Below are 19,821 nucleotides of genomic sequence, written 5' to 3'. Positions count from 1 at the left end.
ATGCGTGGCTATATATTCCCCTGGATCACGATTCTTTGCCATGTCGGTGTTTTACGTACAAGTGCAATCCGCTTTGAAGGAAAGTTTGAATGGGAATCGGAAGGTAAGACGTACGGAGTTTAATTCTGTACTTTTATTTATAAGTGCATTAAGTAAGCGGCCAAATTATTTCTCCTTATTACTTTGATGACTGCTATAAAGATTTGTTAGCATGATACATGTCTGAAACAAAATTATTAAATATTTTCTAATGAACGTTTATAAAAAAAAATCCGTGTAATTAATATGACTGAACAGGGACAGATATCATATTGTAATATAGAGCTTGTTTAACTTGCAATTGATTTGAAAAGATTAAATTAAAAGTTTGACTTTATCAATTATAAAGCTAAATCATGTTTTTATCCATAGATATTCGTGTTAGCATTATGCGTGAAACATTATACTTTAGATCAAGCTTCACGTTTGATTGCTATATATCGCAAAAATTATGAATTAAAGTTTTTAATTTTAACGTTTGCAGTCATCTATTTCAATTGTCAAATTTAAGTTATTGCTTTCAAGCTATTACAACATCAGATTTTTCCGTTTTCTTCTCCGGTGGCAGTTCGTAGTAATAATGTTCATACCAATATCCATTTCCTCGCTTTTGACGAAAAGTCGCGAAAGTTAGACTATGTAGTGCTACTATTTTTTCTCTATCCAGGGTTTTAAGTTATATACAAAATCTGTAAATCTTGCGAAGATAGAGTTACATTGCTGAATATGAAACAGATATCCAAACGCATATACAAAGCTTACGATATTCAAACTAGAAAATACTTCACGGTAGCCATTCAAACCCCTTAGTCAGGCGTGATGGAAGGCGGGATTGATGAATGTAACTTTCTGAACAGGTGTATACAAATTAATTTAATATATTTGTTAAGTATAATGTTTACATATTTAAATAAACTGACATTGATCGAAGGTTGACGATCGAACGATATACGAAGAAAAGAAAATAATGAGTTTTTATTATGTAAGTGTAGACTGTTGATGTCTGTGTGAACTATCGTCTGTTAACACGTGCTTAACACACACACACATATACCACACACACATGCAATTCGAACGAAGGAGAGACGGCCCTTAAATCACCTTAACTATTGAAGCGGGCTGAAGTTAGCAGCGGATTCGTTATTCGTTATTGGGGATTCGAATAACGAATCCGGGGATTCGAATAACGAATCCGCTGCCAGCAGCGGATTGGGGATTCAGTTTTTTATGTTTAAATGATGTTTCTTTTTATTGACGTTTTGACGATTGGATTCAAATAACAAATCCGTTTCAGCCGTGGATTAGAGATTCAGTTACATGTAAGTATTTTTCTTATTATATGTGAGACGATAAACCTCCCACAAGAAAGAAACTCTTGGCAGCAGATTTGAACTAGAATTCCATTATTGTTGATTGAATTACCAAGTAATTATATCATTGTAATACCCGCAAATTACCATTTTCGTAATTTATGATAAAATACGTCAATTAAACATCATAAACTGAATCCACAATACGCTATTGGCAACAAATTTGCTATTCGAATCACAAAATAAAAATGTAAAATCGAATCTCCAATCATAGTTTATCAAGCGGATTCGTTATTTGAATCCCCAATCACATATAATAAGAAAAAAATACTTATATGTAACTGAATCCCCAATCCACTGTTGCAGCGGATTCGTTATTTGAATCCAAACATTAAAATGTCAACTTAAAGAAAGATCATTTAAACATAAAAAAAAACATGAATCCCCAATCTGCTGCTGGCAGCGGATTCGTTATTCGATATCCCCAATCACATATAATAAGAAAAATACTTATATGTAACTGAATCTCTAATCCACGGCTGAACCGGATTTGTTATTTGAATCCAATCGTCAAAACGTCAATAAAAAGAAACATCATTTAAACATAAAAAAACTGAATCCCCAATCCGCTGCTGGCAGCGGGTTCGTTATTCGATATCCCCAATCACATATAATAAGAAAAATACTTATATGTAACTGAATCTCTAATCCACGGCTGAACCGGATTTGTTATTTGAATCCAATCGTCAAAACGTCAATAAAAAGAAACATCATTTAAACATAAAAAAACTGAATCCCCAATCCGCTGCTGGCAGCGGGTTCGTTATTCGATATCCCCAATCACATATAATAAGAAAAAAACTTATATGTAACTGAATCTCTAATCCACGGCTGAAACGGATTTGTTATTTCAATCCAATCGTCAAAACGTCAATAAAAAGAAACATCATTTAAACATAAAAAACTGAATCCCCAATCCGCTGCTGGCAGCGGATTCGTTATTCGAATCCCCAATAACGAATGACGAATCCGCTGCTAACTTCAGCCCGCTAACTATTGACAGGATATTTGTAATATAATACCAAATTCTTTGAAATAGAACATGAAGAGACCTACCCATCAGAAGTTGTGTTACAATTAACTGTGTGTTAGGCGTAGGATTGGATCCACTTTCTGAGAAAATGGCACCTTCGTTTGTATAAACTCAGATATACCTGGCACATTTTACCAGAGTTTGATACAACCCAATATATCTTCTTTTTTTTTTTTTTTTTTAAATCATATGCATACCAAGGTGGTCCAATTTTGCCTAGACTGTAACGAATTCTGTGGTTCCTGTGGTCAGTATAAAGTACTGTTAGCTTGATTGACCACATTTCAATTAAGATGCTGAAACGCATTCAGCGTATGAACTGTTTGAAATAAAAGTGCAGAAAATGGCGCCCGTGGCATAACAATATTTCTACCACAATACGCCGTGTTATTCCACTATCAAGCCATTGTATAAATGTGCCGACTGTTGGATAAATATATGTCATATACCACTAGTGGTATATGACCTTCCGGTCTTTTGATTGGTCAAGAATTCGAACTTTGACCCAAGCTGCAATTGTTATTGACGTCATCAATAATCGAATGACGTCATATTACCGGGTCCCGGATGTCACCGGTACCCTTAATTTGCATACGCGAAATTATACTTGGTCACGTTTCCCTTTGATTCAAGCCGATATTATTGTGGTAGAAACATGTCACACAACTCGTGATTGTTGGATATGGAATTTATTTCACACTCGTAAGTTAGTTTTTAAAAGTTGCAAAAGACACTCGCTAAAGCTCGTGTCTGTTGTAACTTTTAAAAATAACTTACTCGTGTTAAATAAATTCCATATTCAACAATCACTCGTTGTGTAACCTCTATATATTATACACTTATATCCTGGGTGTCTTAGTAATAGTCCAGAATATTTGACACTAGGCACTCGGCCTTCAGCCTCGTGCAATAGAACATCGATCGATTACCAGTACCGAGGGTCAAATATTTTGAACTATTGCACAGACACCCATGATACACTTGTTTTATCACTGATATATCGACTCTCCTGTAGGCCTAGAACTCACCATGACTGTCGTCGGTAGGGTTGACATCTGAGTGGCTTAGACGCTTGAAAGGGTATGACAAATTCCGAAACGTCTCAGGTGTTCAATAAGTTCGCACGTGGCCAAATTATAAAGCCCCACAGGTGTTCATTAGTTCACACGTGGCCGTGCAAGTCATTGTAGCCGTGCAATTCAAAGTATAGCTTATGTGTATTGTTAAGGAAAATCAAACGCATTATGTAATAAATATATGTATGTATATGTAATAAACATCAACAAATAAAAACTTCCATAAATGAGATGCAGGGTAGGATATATTTTGTTAGAGTTGTTTTTAATTAACTAATCACTTTAAATATGAATACATAATTTCTGAACCAGTGAAATATCTAAGGATATCATATGTGTATCGGTATAAGAGATTTTACTATAGAGTTGAATTGCCTATGATTTTCTCTCATATGTAGTCCACAGTATTGGACAGTATTTTGTGGCAATGAAACATGTAACACCTTCAATAGCGATGAAAACGAAATGTATGTATCTTATGTGTTGTCCTGAGTTTCAGTTTTATTTTTATTCCTTTTTTAAGCACCTAAAAAATGAATTCATTGAACATTTTAGTCATCCAACATCTCCTAGTTTAAAGTTCTCAGAAACGACTCCGTAAAATGTCAAACTTCTGAGTCTCATTAATTTTGATCAAATTCTAAGATTTAACGCTATAGGGCCATATCAAACGAAACGGAATTTAACCTTTTATTTTTCTGTTTAAGGTAAAAGGAGTTTCGTGTGCAGGCTCAATTATGCAAAACAATCACCAAATTATCATGGGCTATCTGCATGTTCTGGTCATATGCATAATAAACAATGGTTACATTATTATAAAGCTCTATTATTATTAATACAATGTTGTTTTAGACAAAAACATACTAATTTCTCTTTTCAGAACACGTGACATTAAAAATCAGTGATGAAGCACGTCATAAAAGGTCTTCAGATGGATTGACGTCATATCCGGATGTTTTTGGTGTGACCTTTGACACGGCGAACACATCTATCGACCTCACTTTGAGACGCAATTATGGAGTTGATGAAAACGTACCTGTCTACGTCATCCGTGGAGAGAGGGTTGTCATGGAAACGCTTCCTCCTCCAAACGTAAGACCACTTCCAACATTAGACATAAAATCCATTTATATTTGATCGTGGGGTAATTTCAATTCGAACCTGCTTAAATCATAAAAATGGTCACCTAGTTCGACTCAGTCAGAATCTGCAATCCTTTGCATTTTTCAAGAGCATTTACGTTGATATATTTCAACAAAAATGCGCACTATTTCGCATGCGTTATTCGACTTCTGGTGACCAAGAATCAAATCATGAGTGAAATAAATCTGTTTCAATGCGTTGCAGTACTCATCTATTTTTGTTTACTTTTAGCGGACAGCGTTCTACCAAGATAGTGTTCACAGCGCGGCGTTTATTGTACAGTATACAGACAAGGGGATGACGAACATGGTAAGTTTGTATTGTCTACATACATGTATATCACATTGTCATAATATTCACGGGACCAAAGTTCATTGTAGAGTACTCCAAATGGTCCATCGCCAAAAAAACGTCATACGGAATGGCATGGTAGTCTTAACGATCCATCAACACAGCAAGGTTATAGAGGGCAACACAGCAAGGTTATAGAGGGCAACACAGCAAGGTTATAGAGGGCAACAAGGTAGTCTTAACGGCCTCCCAAAACAGTAAGGTCATGCAAGGCCACACGGTAGTCTTAACTGTCAATTAATACCATGCCTTAACAGCGCATTAACGCAATAACGTCATACAGGGCTACACAGTAGTCTTAATGGTCAAACAACACAATGATGTCATACATGGCCACACGGTAGTCTTAACGGTCCATCAACACAATAACGTCATGCATGACCACACGGTAGTCTTAACGGTCCATCAACACAATAACGTCATGCATGACCGCACGGTAGTCATAACGGTCTTTCAATACAATAACGTCATACAGGGCCTAACGGTAGTCTTAACGGTCCATCAACACAATAACGTCAATCAGGGCCACACGGTAGTCTTAACGGTCCATCAATACAATACTGTCATACAGGGCCACACGGTAGTATTAACGGTCCATCAACACAATAACGTCAAACAGGGCCACACAGTAGTCTTAACAGTCCATCAAAACAATAACGTCACACAGGGCCACACGGTAGTCATAACGGTCTAACAATACAATAACGTCTTGCAGTACCACATGGTAGTCTTAACGGTCCATCAACACAATAACGTCATACAGGGCCACACGGTAGTCTTAACGGTCCATCAACACAATAACGTCATACAGGGCCACACAGTAGTCTTAACGGTCCATCAACACAATACCGTCATACAGGGCCACACGGTAGTCTTTACGGTCCGTCAACACAATAACGTCATACAGGACCACACGGTAGTCATAACGGTCTAACAATACAATAACGTCATACAGGGTCACACGATAGTCTTAACGGTCCGTCAACACAATAACGTCATACAGGGTCACACGGTAGTCTTAACGGTCCGTCAACACAATAACGTCATACAGGGCCACACGGTAGTCTTAACGGTCCATCAACACAATAACGTCATGCATGACAACACGTTAGTCTTAACGGTCCATCAACACAATAACGTCATACAGGGCCATACAGTAGTCTTAACGGTCCATCAACACAATAACGTCATACAGGGCCACACGTTAGTCTTAACGGCCCATCTACACAATAACGTCATACAGGGCCACATGGTAGTCTTAACGGTCCATCAACACAATAACGTCATACAGGGCCACGCGGTAGTCTTAACGGTCCATCAACACAATAACGTCATACAGGGCCACGCGGTAGTCTTAACGGTCTAACAATATAATAACGTCATACATGACCACACGGTAGTCGTAACGGACCATCAACACAAATAACGTCATACAGGACCACACAGTAGTTTTAACGGTCCAGTAACACATACAGGGTCGCACTGTAGTCTTAATTGTCAATCAACACATATATGCGACAACATCAAAAGTATGTATAATTCAAGACAGTTTTTTTTATTATTTATATTTTGTAGCATGGTACGGTTGTTGTCAAGGGTGTGCAGTACTTCTTAGAAAAGTCACCTGGAACCAGTCAAGTTTCAGATGTTGCCGAGTTCCGTCTGCGCAAGTTCAAATCGAAGTCTGTAGAGTTCGCCGATCCTATCCCGGAAGGTACGGTATAATTTTGCAATCAAAAAACTATTTTTCAAAGCAGTTTTTCTTTTTTTTCTGCAGTCAGTTGCGATGATCACAAGGCACCGTCTTCGTAATATATAAATCCCACCGTTTTCTTCGGCGTCGTTTGGGAGTTTCGTGTTTTTTTCGGATATAGCATCCGATAGGTTGTGTTAAGCATATTTGGGGAGCTCCATCCGTGTCAAAAAACGTGATTAGATAAGTCAACATATAACTTATTCGCAGTTAATGTAAAATACAGTTTACAATCTGTATGTCCTGGTGTATACCCATGGTATGTGTCATCATTTCTTGTGTATTCATTTGAAATGAGTCATATGTTAATGTGTACACTTTTTATATGTGTCATCAATTAGTGTATACACTTATAGATGTGTCATCAATTAGTGCGTACACTTTTAAATGTGTCATCAATTAGTGTGTACACTTTTTAAATGTATCATCAATTAGTGTGCACACTTTTTAAATATGTCATCAGTTATTGTGTACACTTTTTTAATTTGTCATCAATGATTGTGTACATTTTTAAATGTGTCATCAGTCCCTGTGTAAAGCTTTGGAATGAGTTATTGTGTAAACTTTTGAAATATGTCATCTTTTCTTGCTTACAAATTTGTAACATGTCATTGTGGTGTATTCCTTTTAGATGTGTCATCAGTACTAGTGTATAGCTTTAAAATGTTTCAGGAGTTTTTTTCTATTCATTTTAGATGTGTCATCAGTTCTTGTTCATACCTTTTAGATGTGTCATCAGTATTTGCGTACATGCCATCAATATTTGTTTTCGTGTACCTTAATGCATAGATAGTATGCACCATGAATTATATATTCTTGATAGCGAGCGATAAACTCTTGTTTACAGAGGAGCCTGAAGTTGGTTCCGAGTTCCGAGTTCAGTTTTACTTAAACCGAACGCGGAACTCGGAACCAAGTTCAGGCTCCATGTTTAAAGGAGAAATATTCAGTATTTTTTATTTATGTATTGTGGGTGGTCTATCAAAATATCGATGAAAAAATATCTCGCTCAAAATATACACTATATTCATACGCATATCATTAGAATGCGATAATCCCATGTACGGTCACGTCCCTATTGACAAGACCTCACAGGACCTGCGGGAGCCGCTCCATACTTGACATGGACCACGGATTCATATAAAGGGTCAGTGTGTCCCGGTAGTGAAAATGATTCTTCTCATCTACCACACCTCGTACCAAGATCTCCCTAAACAGCTGATTTTGTCAACATTGAAATTTTTCAGCAATGTCATGTTTTATCCTACGTTCTCTACATTGTACATCGTGATACATGTACCATCTATCTCGTGCTTGGCCATTAAATCTATATAGAAATAACTGTTTCTGATTTACCAGTTACATCTTTGTCGTAATTAGCCGTTACACAAATTATTTTTGACTATCTCGTAATTAGCAATTTCATAATTAGTAGTTGCATACATTATGTATGAATATCTCGAAATCGGCAGTTACGTAAATTATTTATAAGAATCTTATAAATAGCAGTTACATGAATTATATATAGACATCTCGTAATTAACTTGCAGCTAGTTTGTATTCACTTTTACCACTTAGCTGTACCATGATTTAACTTACACGTACCGCTTAGGTTGGACATAATTTAACATGCATGCACCACTAAACTGTACCGTAATGACTCATAAGCTTAATTATACACAGTGTATTTACTTTGAATCTCGCTAAAACATTGAGGGTAATTACACCGAAATAGTCTGGTAATAAACTATAAACTGGCTTTAATTTACCATTAACAAGTATCGGAAGTATTCTTCGGCTCACATGTAATCACCAAGTGGCAGCTTGTAATCAACCACGTGTAATTACCATTTTATAGTCTTAGAATTGTCTTTCATCAGATTTAAGAAAACACTCTTTCTGTATCTTTAAATTTTGTGTTTTATAGGCAAAGGAGATGACATCGACAGGAACAAGAAAGAAGACTTCTCCTCAGATAATGTCAAACTAGACGACGCCATACATCATGACGTCACATTCAATGATGTCACGCATGATGGCGCTACCTTGGATGACGTAGCAGACGCGATCCCAGATTTGATTTCGAAACATCATCTCGTCAAACGGAGTGTCACTAACCATGAATTGGAATTTCTGGTTGTTACAGACTATTCTGTATATAAATAGTAAGTGTCACTCTATGTATTTATTGATAATTCATGCAGGTGGGAATTCGGTCTTCGACTATATTTGTTTTGTTGTTGTTGTTTTGTTTTTTTTGTGCATTTTTGCAGACTTCTATTTCATGTCACCTACCTTTTATGAATCCATTAACATTCGAGGCGGAATAGGTTGATATTCCGTGCTTTCCTATTTTCTAATGAGGTAATTGTCTGGATATGTGTTGGTCATTGACCCGGATCCATCAGACATGTTTGTTAAGTTTTTTTTAGGACGACTTCGCCGTGTGCGAGATACATGCGTGTGGTGACTGAGTGTGTTTTGGGAGGCTGTGGCGTTGGTATTTGTTCCCATATGTTAGCATGGAATCGATGACGGCTTTATAGTGCTGTCTCACCGAAACATACTGCGGAAGACACCTGACGTAGGAATAAGGAAATGGTAGTACATAGTGATTTTTTTTTTTGGGGGGGGGGGGGGGGGGGCTAAAATATTTTCGTGCACTAGAAATAATAGTTGGAAGACTTTACTAGTAGTCTATAACAACAGTAAATTGGCGTTTTTGTTTGATAAGCATCATAAATGTATGATGTAGTGCCATGCATTCCCATTGGCTGAAAAGATTATACAGTTCGTTATCAGCTCATTGCATGGAACTGTTGGTAGCGTTTGTTAAGATGTTTTTGATTGGCCGATAAAGATTCCGTAAAAAGTGCTCTTGTGGCGTCACGCCTCCCTATGTGCACAAAGGAATCGCTTGGTGTGTGGTCATTGACGCCTATGATAACCTTTCTCATAACATCTGACATTTCATCAAACACAGGTCACTTACGATGACACGACACTGATTAGATGCCGAGAAAAGAGTCTATTTAGTTGACGAACGATCCATCAAAGTTATGCCGGGCCGTACTGTATATGACAAAGCCGTAACATCCACCTCTTAAGAACAGTTCCGTTTAAATAGGAATTACCAGCATCACTAATTTAAAGTCGAGATGGGTATTTTGTTAAGATTAATTATTTCCTTTCACATAGTTCCATTTTTAAAAGTACAAACTAAATTCGTAATAGCAAAGATATTTTTTTATGTCTTGATCCGGGTACGATACAATATTTAAATGATACATTGATATTATTTAGTGTAGGTTTTCGGCAAAAATTTCACGCACATGTTTTGGAAAACAGTAATCAGGTATTTTAGGTCTATTGTTGATATCACCGATTAACTTCGATTTGAAAGGGTTTTACAAGTGAACAATGTCTTTAAATATAACTTTAGATACAGATATAGTAAAAACCCGAATACTAAACACAGAACTGCGCCTTACAGCTGTTTCGTGTCCTTCTTGGGTTCGTCAATAATGCTTGGGAACAAAACTGTTAAAATCAACAAGGGATGTGATGGAAATCTAAAAGAACTTGGCATATGTTAAAATATAGAGGGGATGCGTAGTGTTTGTGACACATGTGGATCTAATTGAAAAATATTAAAAGTTACATGTCTATATTCTGCAAGTTAATATTCTGTATCGGTAATTGCCTGTGCCACCTGGCGAGATCATTTCTCACATCATACAAACCTGCACATATTTTTTTGCGTGGCAGTAAGACATCAACCTATTGGACATTATTTGATCTGCAGTTAACCTGCTGTTTTATGTAGAAACAAAATTTAGAGAATAATCCCCCTCCCAAAGGCCCCATTAAGCTCAAGACATAGTTAGCTTAGTATATCAATGTACATCCATCACATTTTCATTCTTCCAGAATTTGAGATTTTTTGAAGCTTTACTTTGACAAACCGGTTTTGTTATTCTCTATTCGGTATTTTAGATATAAACATTCCATACATCCACAAGTACGGCATTCAATGGTCGACAAAAAGTTAATATGATTACAACTTTATAATTATATTGTACTTATAGATATCTATATTAATCACAATATATGAAAAAGTGTAACACAATACCATATCCAGGTAGTACACACATAGGGCAGCTATTGTGTTTTGAGGACAATGGTAATTTCTCGGCTTGTTCCGTCAAGTCTCGGAAGCAGTTACGAACATTGACGGAATTGACCGAGATATCACGATTGTTAAATTGGTTAGAGATCTATGGGACCAAGTTTGAATCCCTGTTGTGTTGTTGCAGATTGATGAAGTCTACATACAGCTATCTGAGTTAAGTTAATTAGTAAACAATAGTTCATAATAATGATATTTGGTAAGTCATATTTTCCATATGTATACAAAAAATTACCGTGGCTTATGACTTTTCTGTCCTCAAAACGTACTTTTCTTTGGTCGTTGAGTGTTTAATGAAAAAAATATTGTTGTTATTGAAACTCATTTTGACTCACAAGCAGAACTGATTTATGGGCGATATTATTGATGAGAAAATAGGATGCTACAAAAAAAGAAGAGGAACCTTCGCCCATTTCTTTGACAGTAATCTTTGAATACAGCTTACTAATGGCACGGAACTAAATGATTTTATGGGTCTCGACAGCTATTTAGGAGAAAACATGAGGTCGACCCCGGGTCATCGGCCGCTCAGGTAAATCATTACCCAGACCAATTAGCATATTAATGGCCAATATATGTGTGGATAGGTATATTTGCGCATGTGTAATGTATCATATTGTTGCATGGGCATATTTATTCTGCGTTTTGTTTTTCTTCTGCTGGCTATAAAAGTCTGTCCTCCGATCAACCCCAGTCAACCAAACAGTATGTAAGATTAGTTATCGCTTCGCGTACTTAATAGATTTTTTTTCTATAGAATTAATGATAAAAAAATAAACAACTAAATGAATGTTTACGGCAATCATTTATCCATCCAATAGCAATATTCACATACCATCCATCAAAAACATTTTAATAAATGTGTACACAACATCGAGTAGTCTAAAATTTGCTAAAACTGACTCATATGTTTGCATTTATTTGCATTTTTTGTGGAATAATATCTTCCTCGGTGCATGATAGGTCGCCGTGAAGACCTGAAATGATGACGTAATTATTTAGCCGACAATAAATTATTAATTATTAAGTCACTTCCTAGTATAACGTCAGAAGCACAATATATGTATGCACAATACCATCCATTTTTATTGTTCTTAGGATGTCGCCATATTCTTTCTAGATTTAAGATGTCCCGGATGTGTTCATCCTCGGCCCCAGGTGTAAATAAGCGATAGTGCGATTTCACCTGGGGCCGAGGATGGGATGTGGTATAATCGTTCAATTTCCAATCTTCATTATTTGCACAGTGACACAAACAACAGTTTGTATACTTCATCGGGGATATGTCTATTCATGTTTATCAATTATTAAGAATTACATTTTTGTTTATTTGACGTTCTTTTGAACTAAAATATTAAACAGTATGAAAGTTATTTAATCACAAATGTATTGGAGCTTTTGCACCCGACATCCGCTCCTCCATTTGTCATTTTTATTGACCTATTGAGAGTAACCAATGTCCCCTCCTGGATGTCAACACGTTATGCTCCTGGCATTATTGACGAGTCTTAAAAGGCCAAAACACAACACAGCTGTAAGATAAAGTTTAGTTCGATTTTTTTCTCTTAGGTATCTAAATCTCAATTCATTTTGATAGGTGCGTATATGTAGTGGACTCTCGTTTGAGGCAGTCTCGAGCGAGGACGAGAGTCCGAGGAATGCGAGACTAGTCTTTTGAACATTCCTTAATGGATAACACTGGAATTATATCAACACTAGCTGAACTAAGCTTATTGGTCCGAGTTTGTATTATGCATTGTATACATATTCGGCCTACCTTCGATGAGTGTCAGGATCTTTACGGGGTTCAACGTCCTCGCGAAAACTAGTCGTCCGACCACGGAAGGGGAATGGGGTAGGACACGGACACGACTAAGGACAACAATAATCAGAAAAGAATGTCTACCCTATGCATCGTTTAATCACAGGACAAATCTGAAAAATTGATGGAACTCTTTTGAATAGGAGATAGAAAACTCAAAATGATGATCCTGGTATGTGTAAAACTATATGATTCATGAATCGTGATGTACATCAAAACACATTACATCGTCTGAAGTAAACAAGGGCGTGTTAAAATCGAAAATATACAACAAACAAACCATGTACGGTAACTAACTACATTCCCTGTATGCTCTTGTTTTCGTTTTAAAATGCCGTGCTGTTTGGGTAACTATTTTAATACAGACTTGGCCATTTCCCCGGAGAGCCTGCCGTAAACAAACCAACAACACCCCACCATTTAAAAGTGTTTACGTTTTACATGATGAGCTTACACTATTTGAGTGAGAGACTTCTTTTCAAATAAATCCTTACGGTATTGGATTAATAATCTAAAATTCGTCATGCGTAATTGCTGACATTTGGTTTAGCTACTGGAGACGTCCTGCCCTATTGACGCAGAATGGAATTGAGATCTACCCAGCAGGTACATTCTGTGTAACGTGAGATTGCTGCCTTTTAATGATGGAAAGATCAGATTGAAATTTTTATTTTTCATTTTTTATTCAAACATTATTCATTTAATTAATGCAAAATTTGCCTATGTAATAAATGCTATTCATAATACCGTACAAAAGCACGTGCTTTGTCATTAAATGAAATACATTGTAAAAATCTTACAATTAGGGGAAATCATACGCATATTTACATGAAGGAGGGCGTGGCCAAGCCAGAAATTAAAATTTACGGTTTTATTCAAATTAACTTTGTGAAAACATAATGATTTTGCTTATTTTATACTGTATATATCATATTCGATCAACTAAAGTTCATATTATATCATGTACCCATAAAAATCGCGGTTTTATCAAAATGTGTAAATCTCGTTTTTGAGGAAGCTAAACGTAATTCATATATACTATAATCGATCAACTGAAGTAGACTACATATTGTACAATGTAACATCACTCAGGTGATTTGAAATCTTTCGTGTGGCATGAAATAATTCAATCCTAGTTATCAAAACATCTCTAGAGTTCGGCTGTCAGCTATCTGTAGCTGATCTCGCCCCGCTCTAAGCTAAATAGATATACGCTGCGATTGTCATAAACGACCTGTCAATAGCTTTAAAGGATCCTATTAACCTTTCAGTTATATGTTTAATGCCCATTCACACAATATAGTCAATTTATTTCCTACTCCAATCCACAACATCGTGAATGCCGTAGGATATGGTTTTGCTGATGACGTCATATATTGTTACGTCAGGCACATTTGAAAATCGCTAGCCACGGTTGTCCTTTTTTTTCTTCTTTTTTTTTTCTTACGTTTCATTTTGTTTTAACAGTTGGTATGACGTCAGCACGGCCAGTACTTCTTCAGCCAAGGCCATTGAAGCAAAAGAGTCTATTCGTCAGTATTACGCATACGTCATCAACGAGGTATTATATGGAAAAGAGCATGATCTAATCTAATCCGTTATGGATCGAACCTGGGACCTATGTCTGACTAGTGTAACGTGAGCTGGAGAGTTAACGCTAGTATTGACAAGGGCTATTTATATAGCTACATACATTTATGAGATAATGATTAATTGTCCAGTGTTTGTACGCATAATGCGGCTTTCTGATTGGTTGAGGTTATCTTCTTACCTGTATGAAAAAAAATCCGAAAACGGCGCGAAATAGGTGACGTCAGAATACGGCCATTGACATTGCGTATTGTTTGTGAAAAAGAATTCCTTATTAGATCAGTTCATTTGTACAAAAAACATGTTTTAATTTTGAAAATCAGTTTCCAAAATTAATTATAAGCGTTGATGTAAATTATTATGCTTGCAAACTTTTCAAGAATCCGCTTTTCATACCCAAATGAAACTTTAAAAAATGACACCAATCCTTAACACAAATGTTTACTGCGTTACCATTGAGACACACCTTATATTTACTGTTACATGTTTAAAAAAATATCTTTGAAAACGAAATAAAATCTAATCAATTAAATCTCGTTTTTTTCCTATCCGAAGTTCGTTACTGGTATTATGATATCATCGGAAACATTTGATCTGTTAGATTACGTGGCATCACCTGAATTATTCCTAGATTTACAAAGTGTCTTCAATGAAGCGGATAAGCGCTTTCTCTTCCGAAACACCTGGTCCCAGTCCCATTGTTCTTGTTCTTTGGTCTCCATGTGAATCTTTGATAACGCTCGCCATCCTTTTGTCGAGTATAAGTTAAAACTACATTTGTATCTGTAACTCACTTCTAAAGAGATCCGGTAGGGTGTGGCTTCTCTGCTTTTTAATTCATGAACGGGATTTTAAGTGCTTTGGGCGGGCTAGGATACCAGGAGTCTTCTTCTGATCAGCATACAAATAAACGAAGAAGAAAGACCATTTTAATAAGGACTTTTGTAATGACCGGACCTTGAGCTCACGATCTACGGTACATGACCGCTTAGCCAGAATAGGTGTATACATACATGTATATATAGTAACATTCGCATGCTAGTAGATTTCTTTTTAATATATTTTTTTACACAATATAAATATTTTATTCCTAGCCCAGCATTAGAATTTATATAAAATGTATAGACTATATACTTATAGCTTCGCCATAATTATAAAAAAAAATGTGTTTGTTCTTATAAATATAATCATTCAATGAGTTAAGCTTTGGTAGCCGGGTTAGCGTTGTTATAGCTACGATTTTTTTTATCAATTTACAGATAGACATGAAATATAGTAACCTGCAGTCCTCCATTATTTCAATCGACGTGGTCCTCGCTGATATCGTGATCGCCGACGTAAGTACCAATGTATTCGAACTATTTTCATGATCGCCATTTTAGATACCCGTATGTAGCCTTGTGATTGCCTTGTTTTTGGGATTAGTGACCCGTATGTAGCTTCGTGATCTCTTACTCCAGTAACGATATATAGTTTAGACAGGATTACCCACTTCAGTGTATTTTCTTTCCGCTTGACTGCACTGTTGGATTTTAAAAGCGGATAAAGGAACTACGAAGTATCTTGCTCGTCTATGTGGTTACAGTACCAGTCTGAAGTCCAAGAATATTACCTATGTCATACATTACACCCATTAAAACGTTGTGACAGTATAAATACATCTGTACATATGAAGAAGTGTTGAGTATTTATGACAGTAATTATATCGTGTTCTCTACCGCGATCACGCTGGTAGTATGAAGTCCTTTTTATCGTTTGCGCTGGTAGTTTTTGAGTTATATTGCGTTCACGCCGGTAGTATCGAGTTCTACTGCGTATACTTCGATAGTTTCGAATACCGCGTTTGTGTCGGTAGTATTGAATATTACGGCGTGCACGCCGGTAGTTGAGTTCTAGCTATTACGTTTACATCTGAAGTATTTAGTTCTACCGCGTGCACGCCGGTAGTATTGGATTCTAAACGTCCCCGCCGGTAGTATTGAATTCCAGACGTTCACGTCGGTGGTATTGAATTATATTGCTTTCGTATCTGTAGTACTGAGTTCTACAGCGTTCACGCCGGGTTCGCGCCGGTAATTTTGAGTTACATTACGTTTCCCCAGTAATATTGAGTTTCATCGCGTTCACGCCGGTAGCATTTAGTTCTACAACGTTCACGCCGGTAGTATTGAGTTCTACAAAGTTAACGCCGGTAATATTGAGTTTTACCGCGTTCCAACCGGTAGTATTGATTTATACCGCGTTCACACCGGTAGTGATGATTTATACCGCGTTCACGCCGGTAGTAATGATTTATACCGCGTTCACGCCGGGTAGTAATGAGTTATACCGCGTTCACACCGGTAGTAATGATTTATACCGCGTTCACACCGGTAGTATTGAGTTATACCGCGTTCACACCAGTAGTATTGAGTTATATTGCGTTCACGCCGGTAGTATTGATTTATACCGCGTTCACACCGGTAGTATTGAGTTATACCGCGTTCACACCGGTAGTATTGAGTTATACCGCGTTCACACGGGTATTATTGAGCTATACCGCGTTCACACCGGTAGTATTGATTTATACCGCGTTCACACCGGTAGTATTGATTTATACCGCGTTCACACCGGTAGTATTGAGTTATACCGCGTTCACACCGGTAGTATTGAGTTATACCGCGTTCACACCGGTAGTAATGATTTATACCGCGTTCACACCGGTAGTATTGAGTTATACCGCGTTCACACCAGTAGTAGTATTTAGTTATATCCGCGTTCACACCGGTAGTATTGATTTATACCGCGTTCACACCGTAGTATACCGCGTTCACACCGGTAGTATTGAGTTATACCGCGTTCACACGGGTATTATTGAGTTATACCGCGTTCACACCGGTAGTATTGATTTATACCGCGTTCACACCGGTAGTATTGATTTATACCGCGTTCACACCGGTAGTATTGAGTTATACCGCGTTCACACCGGTAGTATTGAGTTATACCGCGTTCACACAGGTAGTAATGATTTATACCGCGTTCAAACCGGTAGTAATGATTTATACCGCGTTCACACCGGTAGTATTGAGTTATACCGCGTTCACACCGGTAGTATTGAGTTATACCGCGTTCACACCGGTAGTATTGAGTTATATCGCGTTCACACCGGTAGTATTGAGTTATACCGCGTTCATACCGGTAGTATTGAGTTATACCGCGTTCACACCGGTAGTAATGATTTATATCGCGTTCACACCGGTAGTATTGATTTATACCACGTTCACACCGGTAGTATTGAGTTATACCGCGTTCACGCCGGTAGTATTGAGTTCTACAAAGTTAACCCCGGTAATATTGAGTGATACCGCGTTCACACCGGTAGTATTGAGTTATACCGCGTTCACACCGGTAGTAATGAATTATACCGCGTTCACGCCGTTAATATTTAGTTATACCGCGTTCACACCAGTAGTAATGATTTATATCGCGTTCACACCAGTAGTATTGAGTTATACCGCGTTAACACGGGTAGTATTGAGTTATACCGCGTTAACACGGGTAGTATTGAGTTATACCGCGTTCACACCGGTAGTAATGATTTATACCGCGTTCACAACGTTAATATTTAGTTATACCGCGTTCACACCAGTAGTATTGAGTTATACCGCATTCACACGGATAGTATTGAGTTATACCGCGTTCACACGGGTATTATTGAGTTATACCGCGTTCACACCGGTAGTAATGATTTATACCGCGTTCACAACGTTAATATTTAGTTATACCGCGTTCACACCAGTAGTATTTAGTTCTACCGCGTTCACGCCGAAAGCTTTGAGTTCTACCGCGTTAACGCTGGTAATATTGAGCTCTACCGCATTCATACCGATATTATTTAGTTCCATTGTATATGTATTTCGACGTTCTTCCCAAGCCACTGTACAAAGTTTCATCAAATAATATTAATATGGACATATATCGATCAAGGCATCCGAAGAAATATCAACTGAATTCCATGGGATTATATATATATATACATTTTGTATATCCATTCCAACGAGGCGATACAATAACTCTTGTCAAGATATTTTTCTTTAGACAGTGGCGACAATTGGTGTCATGGAAAAGAATGTATATCTTGTATTGTCTTTCTTTACAGACCGTGGCCAGCTCTCCCTGGACGGAGGATACAGTGGTCGACGGAAAGGTGGATGCTGCGACCGTTCTAGTGAATTTTACGACATGGCACCAAACCGCTACCAACCTCCCTGGACACGACCACGCCATGCTGTTTTCAAAGTAGGTCAAGGTCACTACACCTAACTTTCTAAACTGATATGACCTACATAGAGAGCGATGTGTCACTCCCATTCGTTTATCATTGAGATTAGATATCCATTTTACGAACTGCTCCAAACCATTTTGAAAAGGAGATTTAATTTCAGTTAGATTTACAGTAATAAAACTAAATAAAATTCCTCTAGTACTTATGACGTTGCTGTGAATGGTTATGAGAACATGAACCGGCAATTTTGTACGGTCTTGGTTTTGTTGCCCTTCATTTCACGAAACATTTACAGAACTTGTCGCTAGCTGTTTATACGTTAGATATAAATCACAAATTCCGTCTAGAAGGACGGAAACAAGAACAAATGTTTCATGCAGTATCGAAATGACTTGTGAATGGTTCCTGTCCACAATCGGGTATCTTCGGGAGCATATGCCGGAAAGTTCCGAATATGTCCGATTGTGATACACCGAAGCAGGCCGTTATACATTTTTTTTTGTAAGTCTTAATCTGGTTTATTTTGGCTTTCAGGTATGATTTCACGGCTGTCATCGGTGGAACAGTGTCTAGTGGCGTGGCTGGTACGTAGTAAATAGAAAAGTAACAGAAATGATGAAAAAAAATCACTTATTTGATTAGAACAGTATAGTCGTTAATATACACATGCGATATGTTCGCGATGGCCTGTTTATGGTAGCGCGAGACGAATATTATTTCGTTCTCGCGCACAATAATTTTGTTTTCACGTTTTTATATTTCGTTTCGGCGCAAATATATTTTAATTTTTATCACATCCGTTATCCTGATATAAAAAAGAGATGTTCCAAAAAGTTGAAGTAGAAAAATATATCAACTGTACATCCATGTGGAATGAAGATATCGCCAGTTTAATTAAGTCTTATTTTAAGGTCCTTTATGATATTTTGTTTCCTTTAATTATAATTGGTAATGTATACTAGTAATAGAATCATCCAGATAACTTTACCTTAATTTCATCACATATACCTTTAGGAGTATGTGGAGAAGTAAAGTGTAGATGATCTATATTAGGACGGTTTCGATAACGCACGTAACGAATGGAGGCAATATATTTTGACTTTCTGCCGTGAGAGAATCTCTAGGCAAAGAAATATGTTATTTCTGTCTAATAATACACAAAATATGTAGGTACTTTGTACCCCCCAAATT

General features: G+C 37.2%; 1 protein-coding gene across 1 annotated transcript; it reads left to right on the top strand.

The window, feature by feature from the left end:
- LOC117318055 lies at positions 1 to 19,222 on the top strand. Its single transcript, XM_033873057.1, has 9 exons — positions 1 to 103; positions 4,399 to 4,610; positions 4,893 to 4,970; positions 6,588 to 6,726; positions 8,693 to 8,930; positions 14,244 to 14,337; positions 15,626 to 15,703; positions 18,505 to 18,644; positions 19,165 to 19,222. The coding sequence occupies exons 1-9, from the start codon at positions 1 to 3 to the stop codon at positions 19,220 to 19,222; spliced, it is 1,140 nt and encodes a 379-aa protein (XP_033728948.1).
- Positions 19,223 to 19,821: the final 599 nt, after the last annotated feature.

The sequence above is a fragment of the Pecten maximus genome, chromosome 19 (assembly GCF_902652985.1).
Source record: "Pecten maximus chromosome 19, xPecMax1.1, whole genome shotgun sequence".
Taxonomy (NCBI): domain Eukaryota; kingdom Metazoa; phylum Mollusca; class Bivalvia; order Pectinida; family Pectinidae; genus Pecten; species Pecten maximus.
Note: the sequence above shows the minus strand (reverse complement) of the source record. Positions and strands in the feature narration are given on the sequence as shown.